General features: G+C 44.3%; 1 protein-coding gene across 1 annotated transcript in view; it reads right to left on the reverse strand.

The window, feature by feature from the left end:
• Nucleotides 1-2100: 2100 nt before the first annotated feature.
• LOC137323727 (ATP synthase F(0) complex subunit C3, mitochondrial-like) overlaps nt 2101-25136 on the reverse strand; it is a 30381-nt gene continuing 7345 nt past the window's right edge. Inside the window, exons 4-5 of the mRNA XM_067987587.1 lie at nt 18786-18988; nt 2101-2360 (exon numbers count right to left, since the gene is read on the reverse strand). Coding sequence (XP_067843688.1) covers nt 2246-2360; nt 18786-18988 — 318 coding nt within the window. The 3' untranslated portion in view covers nt 2101-2245. The remainder of the gene's footprint in view (nt 2361-18785; nt 18989-25136) is intronic.

The following is a 25136-nucleotide window of genomic DNA, read 5'->3' on the forward strand; positions in this document are numbered from 1 at the left end:
TTGCCTGGATGAGTGCAGCTCCAACAACACTCAAGAAACTCGACAACATTCAGGACAAAGCAGCCCGTTTGATTGGCACCCCATTCAATCCCTTCACCACCGGTGTACCGTGGCTGCAGTACCATCCACAGGATGCACTGCAACAACTCGCCAAGGCTTCTTCGACAGCATCTCCCAAACCCGCAACCTCTACCACCTGGAAGGACAAGGGCAGCAGGCACATGGGAACAACACCACCTGCATGTTCCCCTCCAAGTAACACACCATCCTGACTTGGAAATATATCGCCATTCCTTCATTGTCGCTGGATCAAAATCCTGTAACTCCCGACCTGTGGGAGAACCTTCACCACACGGACTGCAGCGGTTCAAGCAGGCGACTCACCACCACCTTCTCAAGGGCAATAAATGCTGGCCTTGCCAGCGATGCCCACAGCCCATGCATAAAAAAAAAATCAAGAAAAGCAGTGGTCCTAGTACCGACCCCTGCGGATCACCACTGTACACCTCCCTCCAGTCTGAAAAACAAATGTGCACCACTGCTCTGTTTCCTGTTACTTAAACAATTCTGTATCTATGCTGCTACTGCCCCTTTTATTCCATGGGCTCCAATCTTGATGACAAGCTTATTATGTGGCACTTTATCAAATGCCTTTTGAAAGTCCATATACACATCAACTGCATTGCTCTCATCTACCCTCTCTGTTACCTCATCAAAAAACTCTATCAAGTTAGTTAAAACACAATTTGCCTTTAACAAATCCTGCTGGCTTTCCCAAACCAATCCACACTTGTCCAAGTGACTGCTAATTCTGTCCTAGATTAACGTTTCTAAAAGTTTCCCCACCACTGAGGTTAAGCTGACTGGGTGGTAGTTGCTGGGTTTATCCTTACACCCTTTTTTGAACAGGGGTGTAACATTCGCAATTCTCCAGTCCTCTGGTACCACCCCCGTTTCTGAGGATGTCTGGAAGATTATGGCCAGTACCTCCGCAATTTCCATCCTTACTTCCCTCAGCAACCTAGGATGCATCCCATCCGGACCGGGTGACTTATCTACTTGACGTACAGCTAGCCTTTCTAGTACCTCTATCAATTTTTAGCCCATCCAGTATCTCAACTACATCTTCCTTTACTGAGACTCTGGCAGCATCTTCTTCCTTGGTAAAGACAGATGCAAAGTACTCATTTAGTACCTTGCCCATACTCTCTGTCTCCATGAGTAGATCTCCTTTTTGGTCACTACTCGGCCCCACCCCTCCTCTTACTACCTGTTTACTGTTTACGTGCCTATAGAAGACTTTTGGATTCCCTTTTACGTTAGCCGCCAGTCTAGTCTCATATTCTCTCTTTGCTGCTCTTATTTCCTTTTTGACTTCCCCTCTGAACTTTCTATATTCAGCCTGTTTCTCACTTGTATTATCAACCTGACATCTGTATTACACCCCTTTTTTTGGCTTCATCTTACTCTGTATCTCTTGTCATCCAGGGAGCTCTGGCTTTAGTTGCCCTACTTTTCTCCCTTGTGGGAATGTACCTAGACTGTACCCGAACCATCGCCTCCTTAAATTAAAGTTCAATTAGTTTTGCCTGCCAATCTTTGATTCCAATTTACCCGGGCCAGATCTGTTCTCATCCCACTGAAATTGGTCCTCCTCTAATTGAGTATTTTTACTTTAGAGTGGTCGATGTCCTTTTCCATAGCTATTCTACACCTTATGATCCTATGATTGCTGTTCCCCAAATGTTCCCCCACTGACACTTGCTCCAGTTGGCCCACCTCATTCCCCAAAACCAAATCCAGCAATGCCTCCTTCCTCGTTGGGCTGGAAACACTGATCAAGAAAGTTCTCCTGAACACACTTCAAAAATTCCTTCCCATGTTTGCCCCTTATATTACTATCAGAGTCTATTTTATGCAGATTTTTCCCTTTTGAATCCATATTAATTGCTGTTTACTAGATTATTGTACAGACAATCCTCAATTTACCTCAGATAATCAATTCTAATATTTTACAGAGCTACACAAGTCAATACAGAGGCTATATCAACTAGTACATTAGGCATTATTTTAGTCTTAAGCTGCAAAATGAATCACACATTATACTTGTATTATGATTTATTGGAACATGTCAACAGACTTAGGAAATGTACATTTCCATGACACCAACATAAACAATTGTGGGAGCCAGTGAAATATTAATTACATTTGTACTTGATTAGCCTATTCTGTTAATCAGCAAATTTTACATAGCAAACAAAATCAGGAAAGCGACCATTAAACAGAAGAGTCCCATAGCTTCGGATAGGGCAAATCCAAGGATAGCATACGAGAACAACTGCTGCTTCAGAGAAGGATTTCTACAAGAAAACAAAGCATTGTTAAAAGCTAAATTGTAACCTTGCAGCTGGAAGTCTCAACATAGTACCCTTTACTTGAAAGCAGTAAAGTTATTGTTTATTTACTATTGGCTGCATGTGGCCAAAGCATTAAAAACATGCTATACTAAGGTGGTAGGATATCTGTTCACACAAATACAAATTCCGCATGAGGACTGTCCTCAAATTTAGGTATTCCATCATCGCTGCTCTTGCACACCTGATTGCAACAAAACAGTGGCATTAACAAAAAACTGGGAGCATGCAGCCTCTTGGCCCAGGAATGATGCATGGAAGGATTGGAAACGATATGCATTAAAAAAGGAGAAAGTAAACTCTGCTGTTTTCTATTAGATTGTCCCCAAAAGGAAGCTATTATACCCCATGTATAAATTAAGGCAGAGATTTGTTTTACCTAAACTGTAAAATATGGCATTGCACTTGTGTTCAAGAAAGTGGGGATGCTGATTCAATTATGGGAGGGTTGGAAAGGAAGCAGATCTTGAATTTCCCAATAGTACAGAATTGTGTATATATCTCCTTTAAAAATGAATTAAATGCCATGAAATATTATTTCTCGATTTATCTTCAAATGAAAGTTACATGCAAAATTATAAGATTACTTAAGAAAATAACTTCATTTTGAGCAAAATTTGAAGTCAACAGATGAGAATAGGTTTCACTGTGCACTAGTTTTGCAATTTGTGTTTCAAACGCTTTTCACAATTTACATAGAGTCAGATTTTGCTTGAGCGGGGCATCTCACAGCATGCCCTGTTAGTTAGACTTGTTTATGCACGTTTACATTTAATTTTTTTTTGCCACAATGTTGTTGGAAGTACGAGCTGATAATGGTGCAGCGAGTGCAACAGGGCATCTGGAACCTTGATGAACAAATGGGACAAACAACAACAACTTGCATTTATATCACGCCTTTAACGTAGTAAAATGTCCCAAGGCACTTAATAGGATTGTTCTGAAACAAAATTTGATACCGAGCTATAAGGACGTAGTAGGACCAAAAGCTTGGTCAAAGAGGTAGGTTTTAAGGAGTGTTTTAAAAGGAGGAGGCAGAGGTAGAGAGGTGGAGGGGTTTAGGGAGGGAATTCCAGAGCTTGGGGCCTTGGCAGCTGAAGGCACGGCCACCGATGGTGCAGCAATTAAAATCGGGGATGTGCAAGAGGCAAAAATTGGAGAGGCGTGGAGATCTCGGTGGGTTGTAGGGCTGCACGAGGTTACAGGGAAGAGGCCATGGAGGGATTGGAAAACAAGGATGAGAATTTTAAAATCGAGGCGGTCCTGGACCAGGTGCCAATGTAGGTCAGCGAGTACAGGGGTGATGGGAGAATGGGACTTGGTGCAAATTAGGAAACGGGCAGAGTTTTGGATGAGCTCAAGTTTATGGAGGGTGGAAGCTGGGAGGCCAGCCAGGAGAGCGTGGAACAGTCGAGTCTAGAGGTAACAAAGGCATGGATGAGGGTTTCAGCAGCAGGTGAGCTGAGACGGGCGATGTAACGGTGGAAGTAAGCAGTCTTGGTGATGGAGTGGATGTATGGTCAGAAGCTCATCTTGGTCAAATAGGACGCCAAGGTTGCAAACGGTATGGTTGAGCCTCAGGCAGTGGCCAGGGAGAAGGATGGAGTTGGTGGCTAGGAATGGATTTTGTGGCAGGGACCGAAGACAATGGCTTCTGTCTTCCCCATATTTAGTTGGAGGAAATTTTTGCTGATCAGACACTGGATGTCAGACAACAGTCTATCTCCTTAACCAATGAGATTGAAGAATTGAGAAATAAACAGGAAGGACTGAGAAGGAGGGTGAATTAGAGTGGGTGAATTCAATGTCATATTAGGTACAAAAAGAGAAATAAAGAGGGAAAGATTGCATTGAGAGAGAAAAAGAGAGACAAAGGAAAAGTAAGAAACATTTTTTTAATTGAAAATTTGACTTTTTTAAATCTCCTAAAACAATTCACAACCTGAAGGAATGAGACTACACACTTAGAACTGTTCACTTTCTGGGCAAGAGAGGTTGATTGGCAGTCATTAACAATTATGACATCATTAAAAGGGTACTTAAGCTGTTAATTACTAGACTTAACTTTCTGTGGTGAGTTTAATGGACAATTAATGTGCAAATGCAGCAACTTTGTGAAAATCACGGGGAGGTTAATCGCGAGATACCATTTTCACAATGCTAATGGTGGAGCGGTGCAAATCAGCCAGCAACTTGTGGCGATTCGCAATTCAAGGGGTATCTCTTCCTCGCGACAAGTTGCTGGTCTATTTGTGCATTAATAACGGCATGCGTCATTCAGTCGCTGTTATTTTTTCAGCAAAATCTGGCCTATTATTATAGCATTCCTCCTGTAGAGAACAACATCAGAGTGATTGGCAGGGCACAAGGAAGAAAAAGGTGGATATTGAATCGAAGAGGGGGAAAAGAAAGGAAAATTGGAAGGGGTGGGGGGGTGGCGAGCAAATGCACAGTCCAAGGGAAGGGTTTTAAAAAGGCTTTTGAAAGCAGGGAGGTGGCTCCAGAGAATGGTGACTGAAACAATGGCTACTAATGCTAATAGTGAAAAAGGATGGGGAATGAAAAGTAAAGGGTGTGTATTGGGACACTACAGAGGGAAGATGGCGAGAGTCCCTTAAAGGATTTGAAAATGAGGATCTTATTTTTTTTAAATCAGCCTGCTGGGGTATAGGAAGCCACTGGAGCTTGGCAAAGGGGTGGTGATGGGAGAAAAGAAATGCAGGCTTTATCGTTCTGGATAAGCTTTAGTTCGTGGAGGCTGGGAGTCCAGCAAGGAGGACATTGCAGAAAATCTTATAGCTATGAATTAAGCAATATTTTGGAGGTGAAATAAAGCAGTCTTGATCATGGATCAGATTTGGGGGAACAGACTCAATTCAGGGTCAAACAGGACGCTTAGACCTTATACCTCTGGGCTAAGTCCAAGATGGCGATTGATGTGGTTGATAGAGTTTAGGTCAGAGGCATAGAGGAACAGGTAGAAGCTGAAAAGGATGATTTGAGCTTTACCAACATTAAACCAGAAAAAATAATGACTCATGCAGGTCACAATCAGGCTAGCAACAGAGGTGGACAAATGTGGAAATTGACTTTCGGTTTTGGATGATGTTACCAAGAAGCAACATGCAAATGGAGAATTGAAGCACAAAGAATACAGTTCTGAGGACTTCAGAAATTACCCAACTGGTATGGGAGCAAAAATCATTGGAGGAAGTTTAGTGTCTTTGATGCATAAGTTTCGATTGGAACTATGAGAAAGCAGTGCCACAGAGATGGACTGTGGAAGAAAGGCATTGGGAGTAGAATGGGGTGGTCGATGATATTGAAAACAATTAGGGGGCTGAGGAGAGAAAAGAAGCCCTGGTAAAACAAGGAAATGGCACAGTCTTGGATTTGACCGAAAATGGAAGAGTTGAGAGTGGGCTTTTTGATGAAGGGGATGGGGATTAACAGCAGGTCTGAAGGAGTAGTGTCAGTGCTGAAGCATAGGAACAGGTTGGTAGGTAAGGCTGAGAGGAAGCAGGAATGGATCAAAGGAGCAGGTAGTGGGCCTCTAGAAGTGATGAGTTGCACAAAGGCTATGAGGATGGGGTGGGTAGGGGCGAAGCAAAGAGAGATGGGGAGATACTACAGGGTGCAGAGACAGGAGAGGCAACTGTGTGGGTAGCCTTGATTTTGGATACAAAGAAGTTCATCAGTTCCTTGCATTAAATGTTAAAGGGGAGTCTAGAAGGACAGCAGAAGAAATGATAGGTGGTGGAAAAAAATATTTGGAGTTATTCCTATTCTCCAGGAACATTTGGTCACAGAGAGGGAGCAGTATTATTGCTTACGGTGATTGCTGCTAGATCTAGCAGCAGAGAGTCAGGCTCATGGCTTGGCACATGACCCCGTGAATCTAAAGCCACTGTGGAGGTTGCATTTCCAGGTGGAGAGATCCACAATTTGGTGGGGACAAGGGTATTGAAGGTGGAAGCAAGACAACTGTGGATAGGAGTCAATGTTGTTGCGGACTGTAGGACAAAAGAGGTAGAGTTTGAGATGCCACTTGTTATAGAGTTGGACGTAGCCTTTTTCAGGGGCAGGAACTAAGGGTAGAGGGCTATAGGCAGACAGGGAGATGTGTAGGAGAAAGGAAACCAGGAAGTATTGTGGAGGACATTGTCAGTGATAGATACCTCAGAGGTCTCGAGGCCTCATGTGATCAAAGGTTGACCATATGTGGGTGGAGGAAGTCAATATGGAAAGCAAGACTGAGGGAAGTAAGGAGGCTAAGAAAGGGTGAGGGCAAGTTCAAGTGTTTCAGATGAGAAATTACTTCATGCAGGGACTGAGGGAAGACAACAGTGAGGAGAATTTGCTGAGCAAGAGATTTGGGGAAGGAGCTAGGGAAGATTTTACAGCAAAGTTGGTTTAAGTGATAGAGAATGAGGTGTTTCAATATGGACAAGGTGCCAGAGGGGTCAGGAATAAGCTACGGTAGGTCCTGGAAATCAGTGCCAAGCCATCACTGTGGTGTAACGTAAACCCAGGTGCAATGGTCTTTAGTTTTTTTTTAATTCGTTCATGGGATGTGGGCGTCACTGGCGAGGCCAGCATTTATTGCCCTTCCCTAATTGCCTTCGAGAAGATGGTGGTGAGCCGCCTTCTTGAACCACTGCAGTCCGTGTGGTGAAGGTTCTCCCACAGTGCTGTTAGGAAGGGAGTTCCAGGATTTTGACCCAGCAACGATGAAGGAAAGGCAATACATTTCCAAGTCAGGATGGTGTGTGACTTGGAGGGGAGCGTGCAGGTGGTGGTGTTCCCATGTGCCTGCTACCCTTGTCCTTCTAGGTGGCAGAGGTCACGGGTTTGGGAGGTGCTGTCGAAGAAGCCTTGGCGAATTGCTGCAGTGCATCCTGAAGATGGTACACACTGCTGCCACGGTGCGCCAGTGGTGAAGGGAGTGAACGTTTAGGGTGGTGGATGGGGTACCAATCATGCGGGCAGCTTTGTCCTGGATGGTGTCGAGCTTCTTGAGTGTTGTTGGAGCTGTACTCATCCAGGCAAGTGGAGAGTATTCCATCACACTCCTGACTTGTGCCTTGTGGATGGTGGAAAGGCTTTGGGGAGTCACTCGCTGCAGAATACCCAGCCTCTGACCTGCTCTTGTAGCCACAGTATTTATGTGGCTGGTCCAGTTAAGTTTCTGGTCAATGGTGACTCCCCAAGATGTTGAGTGGCGGCGGACCTGAGCGGGAGCAGAGGAGAGAGACCGAGAGCGGGGATAAAAGAGCGGCGGACCGAGGCCCGAGACCAGAGCGGCGGCGGACCTGAGCGGGAGCAGAGGAGAGAGACCGAGAGCGGGGATAAAAGAGCGGCGGACCGAGGCCCGAGACCAGAGCGGCGGCGGACCTGAGCGGGAGCAGAGGAGAGAGACCGAGAGCGGGGATAAAAGAGCGGCGGACCGAGGCCCGAGACCAGAGCGGCGGCGGACCTGAGCGGGAGCAGAGGAGAGAGACCGAGAGCGGGGATAAAAGAGCGGCGGACCGAGGCCCGAGACCAGAGCGGCGGCGGACCTGATCGGGAGCAGAGGAGAGAGACCGAGAGCGGGGATAAAAGAGTGGCGGACCGAGGCCCGAGACCAGAGCGGCGGCGGACCTGATCGGGAGCAGAGGAGAGAGACCGAGAGCGGGGATAAAAGAGCGGCGGACCGAGGCCCGAGACCAGAGCGGCGGCGGACCTGATCGGATCAAAAACAACAACAGAAAACCAAGGAGTGACGTCACAGGACAGCAGGTAAGTGATTGGTTGGTGAGTATTACTGTTTTTTTTTCTTCTCTAAATTAGGGCATTGGTTTAAACTAAGAGCTGGGAAACTAAGCAGCTTTTATAGCAGGTAGTTTTTTTTTAAGTGAACCGAGGTCCCTGGTATAGTTAACATTTTCAAATTTCAACGTAATTTAAAAGGGGTAACTAAGCTAAGGCAAATCATGGCAGCAGACCTCGCACCCGTGATATGCCCCTCCTGCAAGATGTGGGAAGTCATGGACACTACCAGTGTCCCTGCCAACCATGTGTGCAGGAAGTGTGTCCACCTGCAGCTACTGACCGATCGTATCTCGGAGCTGGAGCTGCGGGTGGACTCACTGTGGAGCATCCGCGATGCAGAGAAACTCGTGGATAGCACGTTTAGCGAGTTGGTCACACCGCAGGTAAAGGCAGTACAGGCAGGAAGTGAATGGGTGACCACCAGGAAGAGTAAGAGGTGCAGGCAGGTAGTGCAGGGGTCCCCTGTGGCCATCCCCCTCTCAAACAGGTATACCGTTTTGGATACTGTTGTGGCTCACCAGGGGAAGGTGGCAGCGGCCAGGTTCATGGCACCGTGGCTGGCTCTGCTGCACAGGAGGGCAGGAAAAAGAGTGGCAGAGCTATAGTGATAGGGGACTCGATTGTAAGGGGAATAGACAGGTGTTTCTGCGGACGCAACCGAGACTCCAGGATGGTATGTTGCCTCCCTGGTGCAAGGGTCAGGGATGTCTCGGAGCGGCTGCAGAACATTCTGGAGGGGGAGGGTGAACAGCCAGTTGTCGTGGTGCATATAGGTACCAACGATATAGGCAAAAAACGGGATGAGGTCCTACAAGCTGAATTTAGGGAGTTAGGAGTTAAACTAAAAAGTAGGACCTCAAAGGTAGTAATCTCAGGATTGCTACCAGTGCCACGGGCTAGTCAGAGTAGAAATGACAGGATAGCTAGGATGAATACGTGGCTTGAGAGATGGTGCAAGAGGGAGGGATTCAAATTCATGGGACATTGGAACCGGTTCTGGGGGAGGTGGGACCCGTACAAATTGGACGGTCTGCATCTGGGCAGGACTGGAACCAATGTCCTAGGGGGAGTGTTTGCTAGTGCTGTTGGGGAGGGTTTAAACTAAAGTGGCAGGGGGATGGGAATCGATGCAGGAAGTCAGTGGGAAGTAAAGTGGTGACAGAAACAAAAGGCAGTAAGGGAGAGTGTACAAAACATGACCGGACAAATGGTCTGAGAAAGCACGGCAAAGACCAAGGGAAGTCTAGATTAAACTGCATTTATTTCAATGCAAGAAGTCTGATGGGCAAGGCAGATGAACTCAGGGCATGGATGGGTACATGGGACTGGGATGTTATAGCTATTACTGAAACATGGCTAAGGGAGGGGCAGGACTGGCAGCTAAATATTCCAGGGTACAGATGCCATAGGAAAGATAGAGCAGGAGGTAAGAGAGGAGGGGGAGTTGCGTTCTTGATTAGGGAGAACATCACGGCAGTAGTGAGAGGGGATATATCCGAGGGTTCGCCCACGGAGTCGATATGGGTAGAACTGAAAAATCAGAAGGGAGAGATCACGTTGATAGGATTGTACTACAGACCCCCAAATAGTCAACGGGAAATTGAGGAGCAAATATGTAAGGAGATTACAGACAGCTGCAAGAAAAATAGGGTGGTAATAGCAGGGGACTTTAACTTTCCCAACATTGACTGGGACAGCCACAGCATTAGGGGCTTGGATGGAGAGAAATTTGTTGAGTGTATTCAGGAGGAATTTCTCATTCAGTATGTGGATTTTGATGGAATTAGACAGGAACTTTCAGAAGTTGATTGGGAGAGTCTGTTGGCAGGCAAAGGGACGTCTGGTAAGTGGGAGTCCTTCAAAAATGTGTTAACCAGGGTTCAGGGTAAGCACATTCCTTATAAAGTAAAGGGCAAGGCTGGTAGAAGTAGGGAACCTTGGATGACTCGGGAGATTGAGGCACAAGTCAGAAAGAAGAAGGAGGCATATGACATGCATAGGCAGCTGGGATCAAGTGGATCCCTTGAAGAGTATAGAGATTGCCGGAGTAGAGTTAAGAGAGAAATCAGGAGGGCAAAAAGGGGACATGAGATTGCTTTGGCAGATAAGGCAAAGGTGAATCCAAAGAGCTTCTACAAATACATAAAGGGCAAAAGAGTAACTAGGGAGAAAGTAGGGCCTCTGAAGGATCAACAAGGTCATCTATGTGCGGAACCACAAGAGATGGGTGAGATCCTAAATGAATATTTCGCATCGGTATTTACGGTTGAGAAAGGCATGGATGTTAGGGAACTTGGGGAAATAAATAGTGATGTCTTGAGGAGTGTACATATTACAGAGAGGGAGGTGCTGGAAGTCTTAACGCGCATCAAGGTGGATAAATCTCCGGGACCTGATGAAATGTATCCCAGGACGTTATGGGAGGTTAGGGAGGAAATTGCGGGTCCCCTAGCAGAGATATTTGAATCATCGACAGCTACAGGTGAGGTGCCTGAAGATTGGAGGGTAGCAAATGTTGTGCCTTTGTTTAAGAAGGGCGGCAGGGGAAAGCCTGGGAACTACAGACCAGTGAGCCTGACATCTGTAGTGGGTAAGTTGTTAGAAGGTATTCTGAGAGACAGGATCTACAGGCATTTGGAGAGGCAGGGACTGATTAGGAACAGTCAGCATGGTTTTGTGAGAGGAAAATCATGTCTCACGAATTTGATTGAGTTTTTTGAAGGGGTAACCAAGAAGATAGATGAGGGCTGTGCAGTAGACGTGGTCTACATGGACTTTAGCAAAGCCTTTGACAAGGTACCGCATGGTAGGTTGTTACATAAGGTTAAATCTCACGGGATCCAAGGTGAGGTAGCCAATTGGATACAAAATTGGCTTGACGACAGAAGACAGAGGGTGGTTGTAGAGGATTGTTTTTCAAATTGGAGGCCTGTGACCAGCGGTGTGCCTCAGGGATCGGTGCTGGGTCCACTGTTATTTGTTATTTATATTAAAGATTTGGATGAGAATTTAGGAGGCATGGTTAGTAAGTTTGCAGATGACACCAAGATTGGTGGCATCGTGGACAGTGAAGAAGGTTATCTAGGATTGCAACGGGATCTTGATAAATTGGGCCAGTGGGCCGATGAATGGCAGATGGAGTTTAATTTAGATAAATGTGAGGTGATGCATTTTGGGAGATCAAATCGGGCCAGGACCTACTCCGTTAATGGTAGGGCGTTGGGGGGAGTTATAGAATAAAGAGATCTAGGAGTACAGGTTCATAGCTCCTTGAAAGTGGAGTCACAGGTGGATAGGGTGGTGAAGAAGGCATTCAGCTTGCTTGGTTTCATTGGTCAGAACATTGAATACAGGAGTTGGGATGTCTTGTTGAAGTTGTACAAGACATTAGTTAGGCCACACTTGGAATACTGTGTACAGTTCTGGTCACCCTATTATAGAAAGGATATTATTAAACTAGAAAGAGTGCAGAAAAGATTTACTAGGATGCTGCCGGGACTTGATGGTTTGACTTATAGGGAGAGGTTAGATAGACTGGGACTTTTTTCCCTGGAGAGTAGGAGGTTGAGGGGTGATCTTATACAAGTCTATAAAATAATGAGGGGCATAGATAAGGTAGATAGTCAAAATCTTTTCCCAAAGGTAGGGGAGTCTATAACGAGGGGGCATAGATTTAAGGTGAGAGGGGAGAGATACAAAAGGGTCCAGAGGGGCAATTTTTTCACTCAAAGGGTGGTGAGTGTCTGGAACGAGCTGCCAGAGGCAGTAGTAGAGGCGGGTACAATTTTGTCTTTTAAAAAGCATTTAGACAGTTACATGGGTAAGATGAGTATAGAGGGATATGGGCCAAGTGCAGGCAATTGGGACTAGCTTAGTGGTATAAACTGGGCGACATGGACATGTTGGGCCGAAGGGCCTGTTTCCATGTTGTAAACTTCTATGATTCGGTGATGGTAATGCCACTGAATGTCAAGGGAGGTGGTTAGACTCTCTCTTGTTGGAGATGGTCATTGCCTGGCGCCGATGTTATTTGCCACTTATCAGCCCAAGCCTGGATATTGTCCAGGTCTTGCTGCATGCAGGCACAGACTGCTTCATTATCTGAGGGGTTGCGAATGGAACTGAACACTGTGAAATCATCAGTGAACATCCCCACTTCTCACCTTATGATGGAGGGAAGGTCATCGATGAAGCAGCTGAAGATGGATGGGCCTAGGACACTGCCCTGAGGAAGTCCTGCAGCAATGTCCTGGGGCTGAGACGATTGGCTTCCAACAACCACTACCATCTTCCTTTGTGCTAGGTATGACTCCAGCCACTGGAGTTTTCCTCCTGATTCCCTTTGACTTCAATTTTACTAGGGCTCCTTGGAGTCACACTCAGTCAAATGCTGCCTTGATGTCAAGGGCAGTCACTCTCACCTCACCTCTGAAATTCAGCTCTTTTGTCCATGTTTGGACTAAAGCTGAAATGAGGTCTGGAGTCGAGTGGTCCTGGCAGAACCCAAACTGAGTATTGGTAAGCAGGTTACTGGTGAGTAAGTGCTGCTTGGTAGCGCTGTCGTTGAAACCTTCCATCACTTTGCTGATGATTGAGAGTAGACTGATGGGGCGGTAATTTGCTGGATTGGATTTGTCCTGCTTTTTGTGGACAGGACATACCTGGGCAATTTTCTACATTGTCGGGTAGATGCCAGTGTTGTAGCTGTACTGGAACAGTTTGGCTAGAGGCGCGGCTAGTTCTGGAGCACAAGTCTTCAGCACTACAGCCGGGATGTTGTCGGGATCCATAGCCTTTGTTGTATCCAGTGCACTCAGCCGTTTCTTGATATCATATGGAGTGAATCGAATTGGCTGAAGATTGGCTTCTGTGATGGTGGGGATTTCGGGAGGAGGCAGAGATGGATCATCCACTGGGCACTTCTGGCTGAAGGTGGTTGTAAATGCTTCAGCCTTGTCTTTTGCACTTACGTGCTGGACTCTGCCATTATTAAGGGTGGGGATGTTCACAGAGCCTCCTCCTCCCAGAGACAAGTATATCACAATTGGCGATGCCAGGTTTTGGTTGGGCCCAGGATATTGATGCACTTTTCCAAGATGAAGCTGTGGATAGCAGGGGCCTTGTTCTTGAGTGTGTGGAAACTTTGTAGGGTGACACAAAGATGGAGAGAAACTTGCAGTTTTTGGGAAAGAGCATGAGATGAGGATAGGGAATGAAGATGAGGCTAAGAGAAATTTATCCCATGGGAGCATGGCAGCCAAGTAATACATTGGGTGAAGAGAAGGCAGCACTTTGGGTAACTGCTGGGATATAATCAGCAGCATGTGCCACAAAGGATGAGGGTAAGCATGCCCCAGATTGGAAGAGAAGCTGTCGGCCTGTTCAGGATGGATGAGAGCCTGGGCTGGCAGAGTGAACGAAGTAGCGATGATGAGGCTGAGGAACAAGGAGCCACTGGTGGGTAGGGTTGGTGGGAATGGGCAAGAGTGGCAGAGACTGGGAGAAAGAGGCAGCAGCAATTATGCACATAATGTAAAACAGGAGGAGAGTATAGTGCAGAGAATATTTTAAACATGCATAATTTGTTGGGGGCAGGTAAAGGGCACTGCACTGATTATTTAATAATGTCACTGTTCAGAAGTTTTAAAGACTAGATTTGGCTGAAGAATCTAATCACTGCAATTTAAAACCCATCCAGGCACATGCTTCCAGGAACAAATAATAGAAGTGCAAGTTGACATAAAAAGTGCACTTATTCCAAGTAGGATAGCTTTCACAGTTGCATACCTATTATGTTCTAAGTGACATACTGACTCAAGCCACTGGGCGACCTCGCTACTTGATCTATAAACTCTTAATCCGTTCCCATGTTAAAAAGCTATCTTTCAAGCAATTTCTGTTATCAGGCAGCTAATTTCTCAAACTGACCAAGATGACTTGTAAAACATTGATGTCTGTTTAGTTAATGATCTCTGGCAGAAAACTATGCTGTACTTATCTTGTATTCATCATGTTCCCTCAATCTTAAAACTACATCTATGTCAATTAATGTAATATGGCAAGAAGGCAACAGAATTTGGAAAAGAAGTGGATGTGGGAGAAAGCAGCCCAATCGTTGATTGCTAGATGCATCACCAATATATATTATATCGAGTTACATCAAAACTACAGCACAGAAACAGGGCATTCGGCCCAACTGGTCCATGCCAGCCTTTATGCTCCACATGAGCCTCCTCCTCCCTACTTCATCTAACCCGATCAGCATATTTCTTTCTCCCTCTTGTGCTTATCTTGCGTCCCCTTAAATGCATCTATGCTATTCGTCTCAATTACTCTTTGTGGTAGCACATTCCACATTCTTACCACTTTTTGGGTAAAGAGGTTTCTCCTGAAAACCCTATTGGATTTATTCGAGACTATTTTATATTTACGACCTCTAGTTTTGGACTCCCCACATGTGGAAACATTTTCTCCACGTCTACCCTATCATTATCTTGAAGACCTCTATCAGGTCACCCCTCAGCCTTCTCTTTTCTAGAGAAAAGAGCACCAGCCTATTCAGCCTTTCCTGATAAGGATATCCTCTCAGTTCTGGTATCATCCTTTTTTGCACCCTCTCCAATGCCTCTACATCTTTTCTATAATATGGAGACCAGAAGTGTGCACAATACTCCAAGCGTGGTCCAAACAAGGTTCTATGCAAGCTCATCATAACTTCTTTGCTTTTCAGTTCTATTTCTCTAGAAATGAACCCTATGGCTTGATTTGCCGCCTTTATGGCTTTATTAACCTGTGTCACTACTTTTAGTGATGTGTATCTGTACCCCATGATCCCTTTGCTCTTCCATCCTGTTCAGACTCAAAATCCAAGCAGTATGTGGCATCCTTATTTTTCCTACCAAAATGCACCACCTCACACTTATCTATACTGAAACTCATTTGCCAATTACATGCCCATTCTGCAAGTTTATTAATGTCCTCTTGCATTTTGAAGCATGCTTCCTTAACTACACCCCCCAAATTGGCATCATCTGCAAATTTTGAAATTGTACTTCCGATTCCTGAATCCAAATTGTTAATGTAAATTGTGAACAACAATGGTCCCTGCACCGATCACCGTGTTACACCACTTCCCACCTTTTGCCAGTCTAAGTAGCTACCCTTAACTCCTACTCTGTGTTTTCTGTTTTGTAGCCAATTTGCTATCCATACCCTGACTCCACATGCTCTGATCTTAACCATAAGTCGACAATGCGGCACCTTATCGAAGGCCTTTTGAAAATCCAAATATATTACATCTACTGCATTGCCCTTGTCCACTCTATTATAAGTTTGGTCAAGCATAACTTTCCCTTCTGAAATCTGTGCTAACTATTCTTTCGTTCTCCAGATGTTTTTCTATTACATCTTTGAGTAAATATTCCATTATTTTTCCCACCACCAACGTTAAGCTAACTGGTCTATACTTTCCTGTACTTGTTCTATCTCCCTTTTTAAATATAGGAATAACATTAGCTGTCTGCTGGTCCTCTGGCATTTTTCCCTTTTCTAGTGAATTATATATATGTAATAGTGCCTCTGCTATCTGCTCCCTAATTTCTTCTAATATTCGTGGATGCAATTACAATTGACATCAACCCTTGTGAAAATGACTTTCATCTTATCGCTTCCATAATATTGTAGTTTAGTTATAGGTTCTAACCTTCAGTTTCTTTTTACCTCAGCTGCTGTAAATTGTTTTCAGTATCTTCAATTTCTAATTATTTTAATTTCTTTCTTCCCTGCTCTGACATACCAGCGCTTTCTCCTGGATTCAATGGTATCCACACAATCCACGATCACTAAGGCGAAGAGAGAAGACTAGGTAAATTGAGAAGTAGCAATTAGGTGTAGCCTAGCTGAAGTTTTAAAAGCCTGCAGATTGTAGGAGAAAAGGAAGAGGAAGGAAGGTAAGGAGCACTATCGTTTTGAGGCTCTGGGAAAGAATGGGTTACAAGTAAGAATCAGTGCAACAAGTTGAGTTCAACAGTGAAAGGAATAGGGTATTTGATAGGTGATCTCAGCTGGAGTGGTACAAAAGCGTTACAATTGGTTTCAGCATCTTTGGGTTCGGGAGTTGGGGGCGGGGGGGGGGGGGGGGGGGGGAGGAGAAAATCAGGCAGGATTCCCAGCCTGATTGCTATCCAGCGGCTTCTGTTAAAAGTGTCTGTGTATAGAAGTTGGCTGAGGAAAGGATCGGCTGCAATGCCCCTTGTGGTCAACTATATCCCAGCGAAGCATCAATACCTTCAGGAGTGAAGGAAAAAGGATGAAGAAAGATGTGCATTTATATAGCACCTTGTCTCAAACATCTCAAAGTGTTTCCTACATAATAAAGTACTTTAAAGTGCAGCAAGTGTCGTCAAGTGCAGCATTCACTTTGCACAAGATCCCACAAATTGTATTAAGTTGAATAACCAGTTAATCTATTTTTGGTGGTATTGGTTTAGGAAGAAGTGTTATCCAGGATACCAAGAGAATTCACTGCTCTTCAAACAGTGTCATGGGACCTTTAGCCTCGACTTGAACCACTGACCAGGTTGAAAGATCCTCAGTCTAACAGCTCATTGTAAGGACCATACCTCTGACAATGCACCACTCTTTCAGTACTGCACTAGAGTGTCTGCTTAGATTATAGGTTCAAACACTTGGTAAGGCACTTGAACTAATGTGAAAGCGTTACCAATAAAGCAAAGCTGACACGCAAATTGGTGGAAGAGAGTAAAATAAAAATTAAGTTATGAGAATGTAAATTACACAATTGAAAACTTGATCAAGTTCCTCAATGTCTTAATAGAATAGATGGTTTATTCTGCTTTGGAGCATTGATTAGTAAAGAAAACAGTAATTTTTTGCTGGAGTTGTCTACAGAACGTAGCCTAGATAAGGGTACTGTAGTAGTATTTACTGCTGTCAATGAGACTTCATTTATTCATGAAATTTTGTAAGGACAGCATTATTTAGTTAAATCAATGCTCTGTCTTATTACGGTTCACTTCAGGTGAGACCAAATCGTTGCTCTACAACTATAATTCATTTTTTTTTAAAAAAACTATTCAAATTCTACTTTGAATCTGTATCATATAAATCTTCTTAAAAACGACAATATGGACCATTTTACTTATAGCAGCAATTAAGCCCTACTGTTTAACACATTTGCTACCTATAATATTTAATTTGTTTCATATTTTGTCAAGTTTTCAGTTGTGTATTTTACATTCAAGACATTTTTTATTTTACTCTCTTTTCTTCCACCAATTTGTGTGTCAGTTTTGCTTTGTTGGTAATGCTTTCACATTTAGATTGGACAGTTATGGTTCAAGTGCCTTACCAAGTGTTTTGTGCCTATAATCTAAGCAGATACTCAAGTGCAGTACTGAAAGAGTGGTGCATTGTCAGAGGTACCGTCTTATATTAAGTTACTCTTATTTTTAAATAAGGGTTACCATAATAAGATACTTGAAGAAACCAGCAGCTTAGTGACAGCTACTGATTACATCTAGCTAAGACTCTCATATAAATATGTACAAGTTACTGACCAGTTGAACTGCATATGCACATCTAGTCCAGCATATCTGTTTGTTAGGAATAGAATTACTTAGAATATACAGCGTAGAAACTGGCCATTCGGCCAACAGGTCCATGCCGGTGTTTATGCTCCACACGAGCCTCCTCCCTCCCTACTTCATATAACCCTATTAGCATACCCTTCTATTCCTTTCTCCCTCATGTGCTTATCTACCTTCCCCTTAAATGCATCTATGCAATTTTCTCAATTACTCCTTGTGGTAGTGCATTCCACATTCTTACCACTCTCTTGGGTAAAGAAGTTTCTCCTGAGTTCCCTATTGAATTTATTGGAGACTATCTTATATTTATGGTTTCTAGTTCTGGTCTCCCCCGCAAGTGGAAACACGGTCTGATAAGTGGGTCAGTTATTAAGTTTTAGGGAACAAGTTAAAATTCAAGGACAGACAGCACTAAAACAGATCCTGCATCCCCAAAAAAAACACTATGCGGTACATTATACTTTCCTAGATCTTTCAGCATAGAGTGTTGGTCAGTTCAGTTGTTGAAGTACAATACTTAATTTGATTAGGGAACACAAATTGATTATCTATTTTCTTGCATCCTATTTTGGAAAGCACTTTAGACAAGATTGTTTTATGTAAACAATGCAATTTTGTGTTGGCTAATGAATGTTTCTGCAAGCAGCAGAATTTTATACAATATATAGATCCTGTAAGAAATTGAATGTCTACTCAGGATTGTGCAATAAACCAGCAATATACTATTACTGTTGTGCACCAATGTTCAACAGTTGTTTAACCGCTCCCCAAAAAATCACTTGTTTAGGTGATGTCTGCTTTTCAATAATATCATTACCTGTACAGTATATGCAATAGGTGAGTTTTTAAAAAAAAACAGATTGGTAGTGTGCATGAAGGTCATATTATAGTGCAGGTTACTTTCAAGAGAATTATCTGAAGTCTGAGCATTTTGTTGATTATTAAGGATTACCTGGCATAGCCAATAATAAGGCTACCAAAAACTGTTCCAATACCAGCACCAGAACCAGCCACTCCTACTGTAGCAGCTCCAGCACCAATAAACTTTGCAGCGGTGTCAATATCCTGCCTTGTAGCACTCGTCTGGAACTCTCTGAGCACTTCTTGAGCAAATGAATTCTTGGCCTGGGTCCTTCTCAGAAGTGCTGTGTTGCCCTAGAATGAATTCAGAAAAAGGCATTTATAAAAACAATGTTTTTACATATATCTCCAATATTTTAAAAAAATCTTGCATTTGACATACACTTGCTGTCAACATTACCCTTGTGTCATAATTTTTGAGGAACACTTTTATGTCAACATTTATAACGGCAAAATCCTGTTACCACTTGCCTGTCGTTACAGTTTGATCAGCCTCCTTACATTAGGTGGCATGCTACACTTACCTTGCCCCTCTCCTTAGCCTCTGCAAGTCTCTATCTCTGTTGCCCACACTTTACTTCGGCCTCTGTTCCATTTTCCTTGGACTTGCCAGCTGCACTGCCCTGTTTTCCAAAGCCCCGTTGCTGCCTCAGGTTGTTCACCTGTCAGACCTCTAGCCTCACGCCTTGCCTCTCCATTCCACACCCGTTCCTTTATGATCATCCTATCCTTGTTCTCCTTGGATTCCCAAAGTGAGCTGCTTCTTCTGCAGCACTGTAAACGGCCAATTTTTTTTTTTAAAAAGCGCTCTATTCTATTTATATTGCTATGAAAGTTTTAAAAACAAATTGTTGGTCCCACTGCCAGGAAACCAGCAAAGAGGAAAGAAGCTTTCAGGAGGTGATTTGCTCAACCTATCCCTCGCTCCCACCTCTGGTGCCCTTGTCCGATTCCAGTCATTCCCTTTGGTACAGCCCCCATCTTCACTCCTTCGATTCTAAGGGTTGCAACCTTGAACGTGCCTGGTGCACAACTGCCTTTACCATCCACTGCAGGATCCAGCTGGACCACATCAATTTCCAATGGGCTTTGCTCTTCTTTGTCACCAACTTCTCCAGTAGAACGCTGGCGAACAAACACAACCACTTCCTTAATGCCTCTCCCCTGCCCCTTCCACCCTCATCTATAACAAGTGAGAGGAGCTTATGAACTTTTTTGTCACCAAGATAGAGATCTTCCACATCAGCTGCTTCCTCCCCTTCCCCTGGCCGAGGACGCCAAACCTGCTTCCAGATCCTCCCTACATAGAAAATAGGAGCAGGAGTAGGCCATTCGAGCCTGCTCCGCCATTCAACATGATCATGACTGATCCTCTATCTCAATACCATATTCCGCTCTCTCCCCATACGCCTTGATGCCTTTTGTGTCTAGAAATCTATCTAGCTCCTTCTTAAATATATTAAGTGACTTGGCCTCCACAGCTTTCTGTGGTAGGGAATTCCACAGGTTCACCACCCTCCGAGTGAAGAAATTTCTCCTCATCTCAGTCCTAAATGTCCCGTATCCTGAGACTATGACCCCTCCTTCTGGACCCCCCAGCCAGGGGAAACATCCTCCTTACATACAATCTGTCTAGCCCTGTCAGAATTTTATGTGTTTCAACAAAATCCCCTCTCATTCTTCTAAACTCGAGTGAATGCAGACCGAGTTGACCCAATCTCTCCTCATACGACAGTCCTACCATCCCAGGAATCAGTCCGGTGAACCTTCACTGCACTCCCTCTATGGCAAGTATATCCTTTCTTAGGTAAGAAGACCAAAACTGCGCACAATACTCCAGGTGTGGTCTCACCAAGGCCCTGTATAATTGCAGTAAGACATCCTTGCTCCTATACTCAAATCCTCTTGCAATGAAGGCCAACATACCATTTGCCTTCCTAACTGCTTGCTGCACCTGCATGTTTGCTTTCAGTGACTGATGTACAAGGACACCCAGGTCCCTTTGTACATCAACATTCCCCAATCTATCAACATTTAAATAATACTCTGCCTCTCTGTTTTTCCTTCCAAAGTGGATAACTTCACATTTATCCACATTATACTGCATCTGCCACGTATTTGCCCACTCACTCAACTTGTCTAAATCGCCTTGAAGCCTCTTTGCATCCTCCTCACAACCCCACCTAGTTTTGTGTCGTCAGCAAACTTGGAAATATTACATTTGGTTCCCTCATCCAAATCATTGATATATATTGTGAATAGCTGGGGCCCAAGCATTGATCCTTGCGGTACCCCACTAGTCACTGCCTGCCACCCTGAAAAAGACCCATTCATTCCTACTCTGTTTCCTGTCTGTTAACCAATTTTCAATCCATGCCAGTATATTATCACCAATCCCATGTGCTTAAATTTTGCACACTAGCCTCTTACGTGGTACTTTATCAAAGGCCTTCTGAAAATCCAAATAAACCGCATCCACTGGTTCTCCCTTATCTATTCTACCAGTTACAGCCTCAAAAAACTTCAGTAGGTTTGTCAAACACGATTTCCCTTTCATAAATCCATGTTGACTTTGTCTAATCCTGTTGATATTTTCTAAGTGTCCTGATAGCACATCCTTCATAATAGACTCTAGCATTTTCCCTTATCCTGATGTTAGGCTAACCGGTCTGTAGTTCCCTGTTCTCTCTCTCCCTCCTTTTTTAAGTAGTGGGGTTGCATTTGCCACCCTCCAATCTGCAGGAACTGTTCCATAATCTATAGAATTTTGGAAGATGACAATTAATGCATCCACTATTTCCATGGCACCCTCTTTTAGTACTCTGGGATGCAGATCATCAAGCCCTGGGATTTATCGGCTTTCAGTCCCCTTAATTTCTCCAGCACAATTTTTTTACTAATACTAATTTCCTTTAATTCCTCCTTCTCACTAGTCCCTTGGTTCCCTAGCATTTCTGGGAAGTTATTTTTGTCCTCTTCCGTGAAGACTGAACCATAGTATTTGTTTAATTGCTCTGCCATTTCCTTGTTCTCCATTATAAATTCTCCTGTTTCAGACTGTGAGGGACCTACATTTGTCTTTACTAATCTTTTTCTTTTTACATAAATTGTAGAAGCTTTTACAGTCCACTTTTATGTTCCTTGCAAGTTTACTCTCATACTCTATTTTTCCTCTCTTAATCTATCTCTTGGTGCTTTTTTGCTGAATTCTAAACTGCTCCCAATCCTCAGGCTTGCTACTTTTTCTGGCAACTTTATATGACTCCTCTTTGGATCTAATACTATCCTTAATTTCTTTCGTTAGCCATGGTTGGACCGCTCTTCCTTTTGTGTTTTTGTGCCAGAAAGGAATGTATAATTGTTGCAATTCATGCATTCGTTCCTTAAATGTTAGCCATTGCCTATCCACCGTAATGCCTTTTAATGAAGCTTCCCTATCATAGCCAACTTACTCCTCATACCTTCGTAGTTTCCTTTGTTCAGATTTAGGACCCTAGTTTCAGGTTGGACTACTTCACTTTCCATCTTAGTGAAGAATTCTATCATGTTATGGTCACTCTTCCCTAAAGGACCCCGCACAACAAGGTTATTAATTAACCCCTTCTCATTGCACAATATCCAATTTGGGATAGCCTGTTCCCTGGTTGACTCAACATACTGGTCTAAAAAAAAACCATCTCATACACACTCCAGGAATTCACCCTCCACAGTATTATTGATAATTTGGTTTGGCCAGTCTATACGTAGATTAAAGTCACCCTTGATTTTTTTTTTATTCGTTCACGGGATGTGGGCGTCGCTGGCGAGGCCAGCATTTATTGCCCATCCCTAATTGCCCTTGACTACTGTAGTACTCGTTACATGCATCTCTAATTTCCTGTTTGATGCCGTCGCCTACATTACCACTGCTGTTTGGAGGCCGATAGACAATTCCCACCAGTGTTTTCTGCTCCTTGGTGCTTCTTAACTCCACCCAGACTGATTCTACATCTTGATTTTCTGAGCCAATATCCTTTCTCACTATTGCTCCGATTTCATCCTTTACGAACAACGCCACCCCACCTCCTTTTCCATTTTGACTGTCCTTCCTAAATATCGAATACCCTTGGTACCCTACCCTAGACCTGGTCCCCTTCTCTCCCTAGTTTCTCTATTTTCCCTGTCCCCATCTATTGATTTTTTAAAAATTCGTTCCTGGGATGTGGGCGTCGCTGGCGAAGCCGGCATTTATTGCCCATCCCTAATTGCCCTTGAGAAGGTGGTGGTGAGCCGCCTTCTTGAACTGCTGCAGTCCATGTGGCGAAGGTTCTCCCACAGTGCTGTTAGGAAGGGAGCTCCAGGATTTTGACCCAGCGACGGTGAAGGAACGGCGATATATTTCCAAGTCGGGATGGTGTGTGACTTGGAGGGGAACGTGCAGGTGGTGTTTTTTTTCCATTCGTTCACGGGATGTGGGCGTCGCTGGCGAGGCCAGCATTTATTGCCTATCCCTAATTGCCCTCGAGAACGTGGTGGTGAGCCGCCTTCTTGAACCGCTGCAGTCCGTGTGGTGACGGTTCTCCCACAGTGCTGTTAGGAAGGGAGTTCCAGGATTTTGACCCAGTGACAATGAAGGAACGGCGATATATTTCCAAGTCGGGATGGTGTGTGACTTGGAGGGGAACGTGCAGGTGGTGTTGTTCCCATGCGCCTGCTGCTCTTGTCCTTCTAGGTGGTAGAGGTCGCGGGTTTGGGAGGTGCTGTCGAAGAAGCCAAGGCGAGTTGCTGCAGTGCATCCTGTGGATGGTGCACACTGCAGCCACAGTGCGCCGGTGGTGAAGGGAGTGAATGTTTAGGGTGGTGGATGGGGTGCCAATCAAGCGGGCTGCTTTATCTTGGATGGTGTAGAGCTTCTTGAGTGTTGTTGGAGCTGCACTCATCCAGGCAAGTGCAGAGTATTCCATCACACTCCTGACTTGTGCCTTGTAGATGGTGGAAAGGCTTTGGGGAGTCAGGAGGTGAGTCACACGCCGCAGAATACCCAGCCTCTGACCTGCTCTCGTAGCCACAGTATTTATATGGCTGGTCCAGTTAAATTTCTGGTCAATGGTGACCCCCAGGATGTTGATGGTGGGGGATTCGGCGATGGTAATGCCGTTGAATGTCAAGGGGAGGTGGTTAGACTCTCTCTTGTTGGAGATGGTCATTGCCTGGCACTTATCTGGCGCGAATGTTACTTGCCACTTATGAGCCCAAGCCTCGATGTTGTCCAGGTCTTGCTGCATGCGGGCTCGGACTGCTTCATTATCTGCGGGGTTGCGAATGGAACTGAACACTGTGCAGTCATCAGCGAACATCCCCATTTCTGACTTTATGATGGAGGGAAGGTCATTGATGAAGCAGCTGAAGATGGTTGGGCCTAGGACACTGCCCTGAGGAACTCCTGCAGCGATGTCCTGGGGCTGATGATTGGCCTCCAACAACCACTACCATCTTCCTTTGTGCTAGGTATGACTCCAGCCACTGGAGAGCTTTCCCCCTGATTCCCACTGACTTCAATTTTATTAGGGCTCCTTGGTGCCACACTCGGTCAAATGCTGCCTTGATGTCAAGGGCAGTCACTCTCACCTCACCTCTGGAATTCAGCTCTTTTGTCCATGTTTGGACCAAGGCTGTAATGAGGTCTGGAGCAGAGTGGTCCTGGCGGAACCAAAACTGAGCATCAGTGAGCAGGTTATTGGTGAGTAAGTGCCAGTAACATTGATCTGGCATTAAAGATAAACTGAAGAACATGATTTCTTGATTAAAATAAAAGGCACGCCTTGCTTCTAGAGGGATCTTCGGGAGTGTACTCAATTTATTCCTATTTTGGATCAGAGACTGTGGTAATGAAGTGAGAGACATTCAATTATTTTTAAACATTGATACAGTGGCATACAAGCAGGAGGATAATTAACTCCACCACAGAGTATAAGATTTTAATAGAACTGAAATCATGCCATGAAAAAAAAACTTGTATTGAAATTACAGTTGCTGAAAAACCAAAATGGCAGCCCCAGGCTCTGAAAATTTCCAGAGTGACATTTACAGTCTGGGCACAAGCCCACCCAGCAGTCAAACTGTGTAATTATAATCTTACAAGTTTACATAAACAAATTCCATTGTAAATGTGGACACAGGAATTTATAATGGGAAAAAGTTGACCGGAGAAGTTTTACAAAAATGTGACAACAGAAATTCAAATAGTGTAGAGGAAGTGCATGCAGGTGCAATATTTTTAATAAGATATTGAAATCCTTGAGTTGTTATCCCTGTAGTAGCCTAGTACACTGAAATCAGTGGATAACATTAACAGCAGTGCCTGTTATTGCTATTTAATCTAGAAGTGGTGCTGTAACCTCTCAGCCTGTTTCATCATTATCTTCTGCCTGTCAAAACACATCCTTTGATACGGTTTTAGTCT

Source organism: Heptranchias perlo, chromosome 7 (assembly GCF_035084215.1).
Source record: "Heptranchias perlo isolate sHepPer1 chromosome 7, sHepPer1.hap1, whole genome shotgun sequence".
Lineage (NCBI taxonomy): Eukaryota > Metazoa > Chordata > Chondrichthyes > Hexanchiformes > Hexanchidae > Heptranchias > Heptranchias perlo.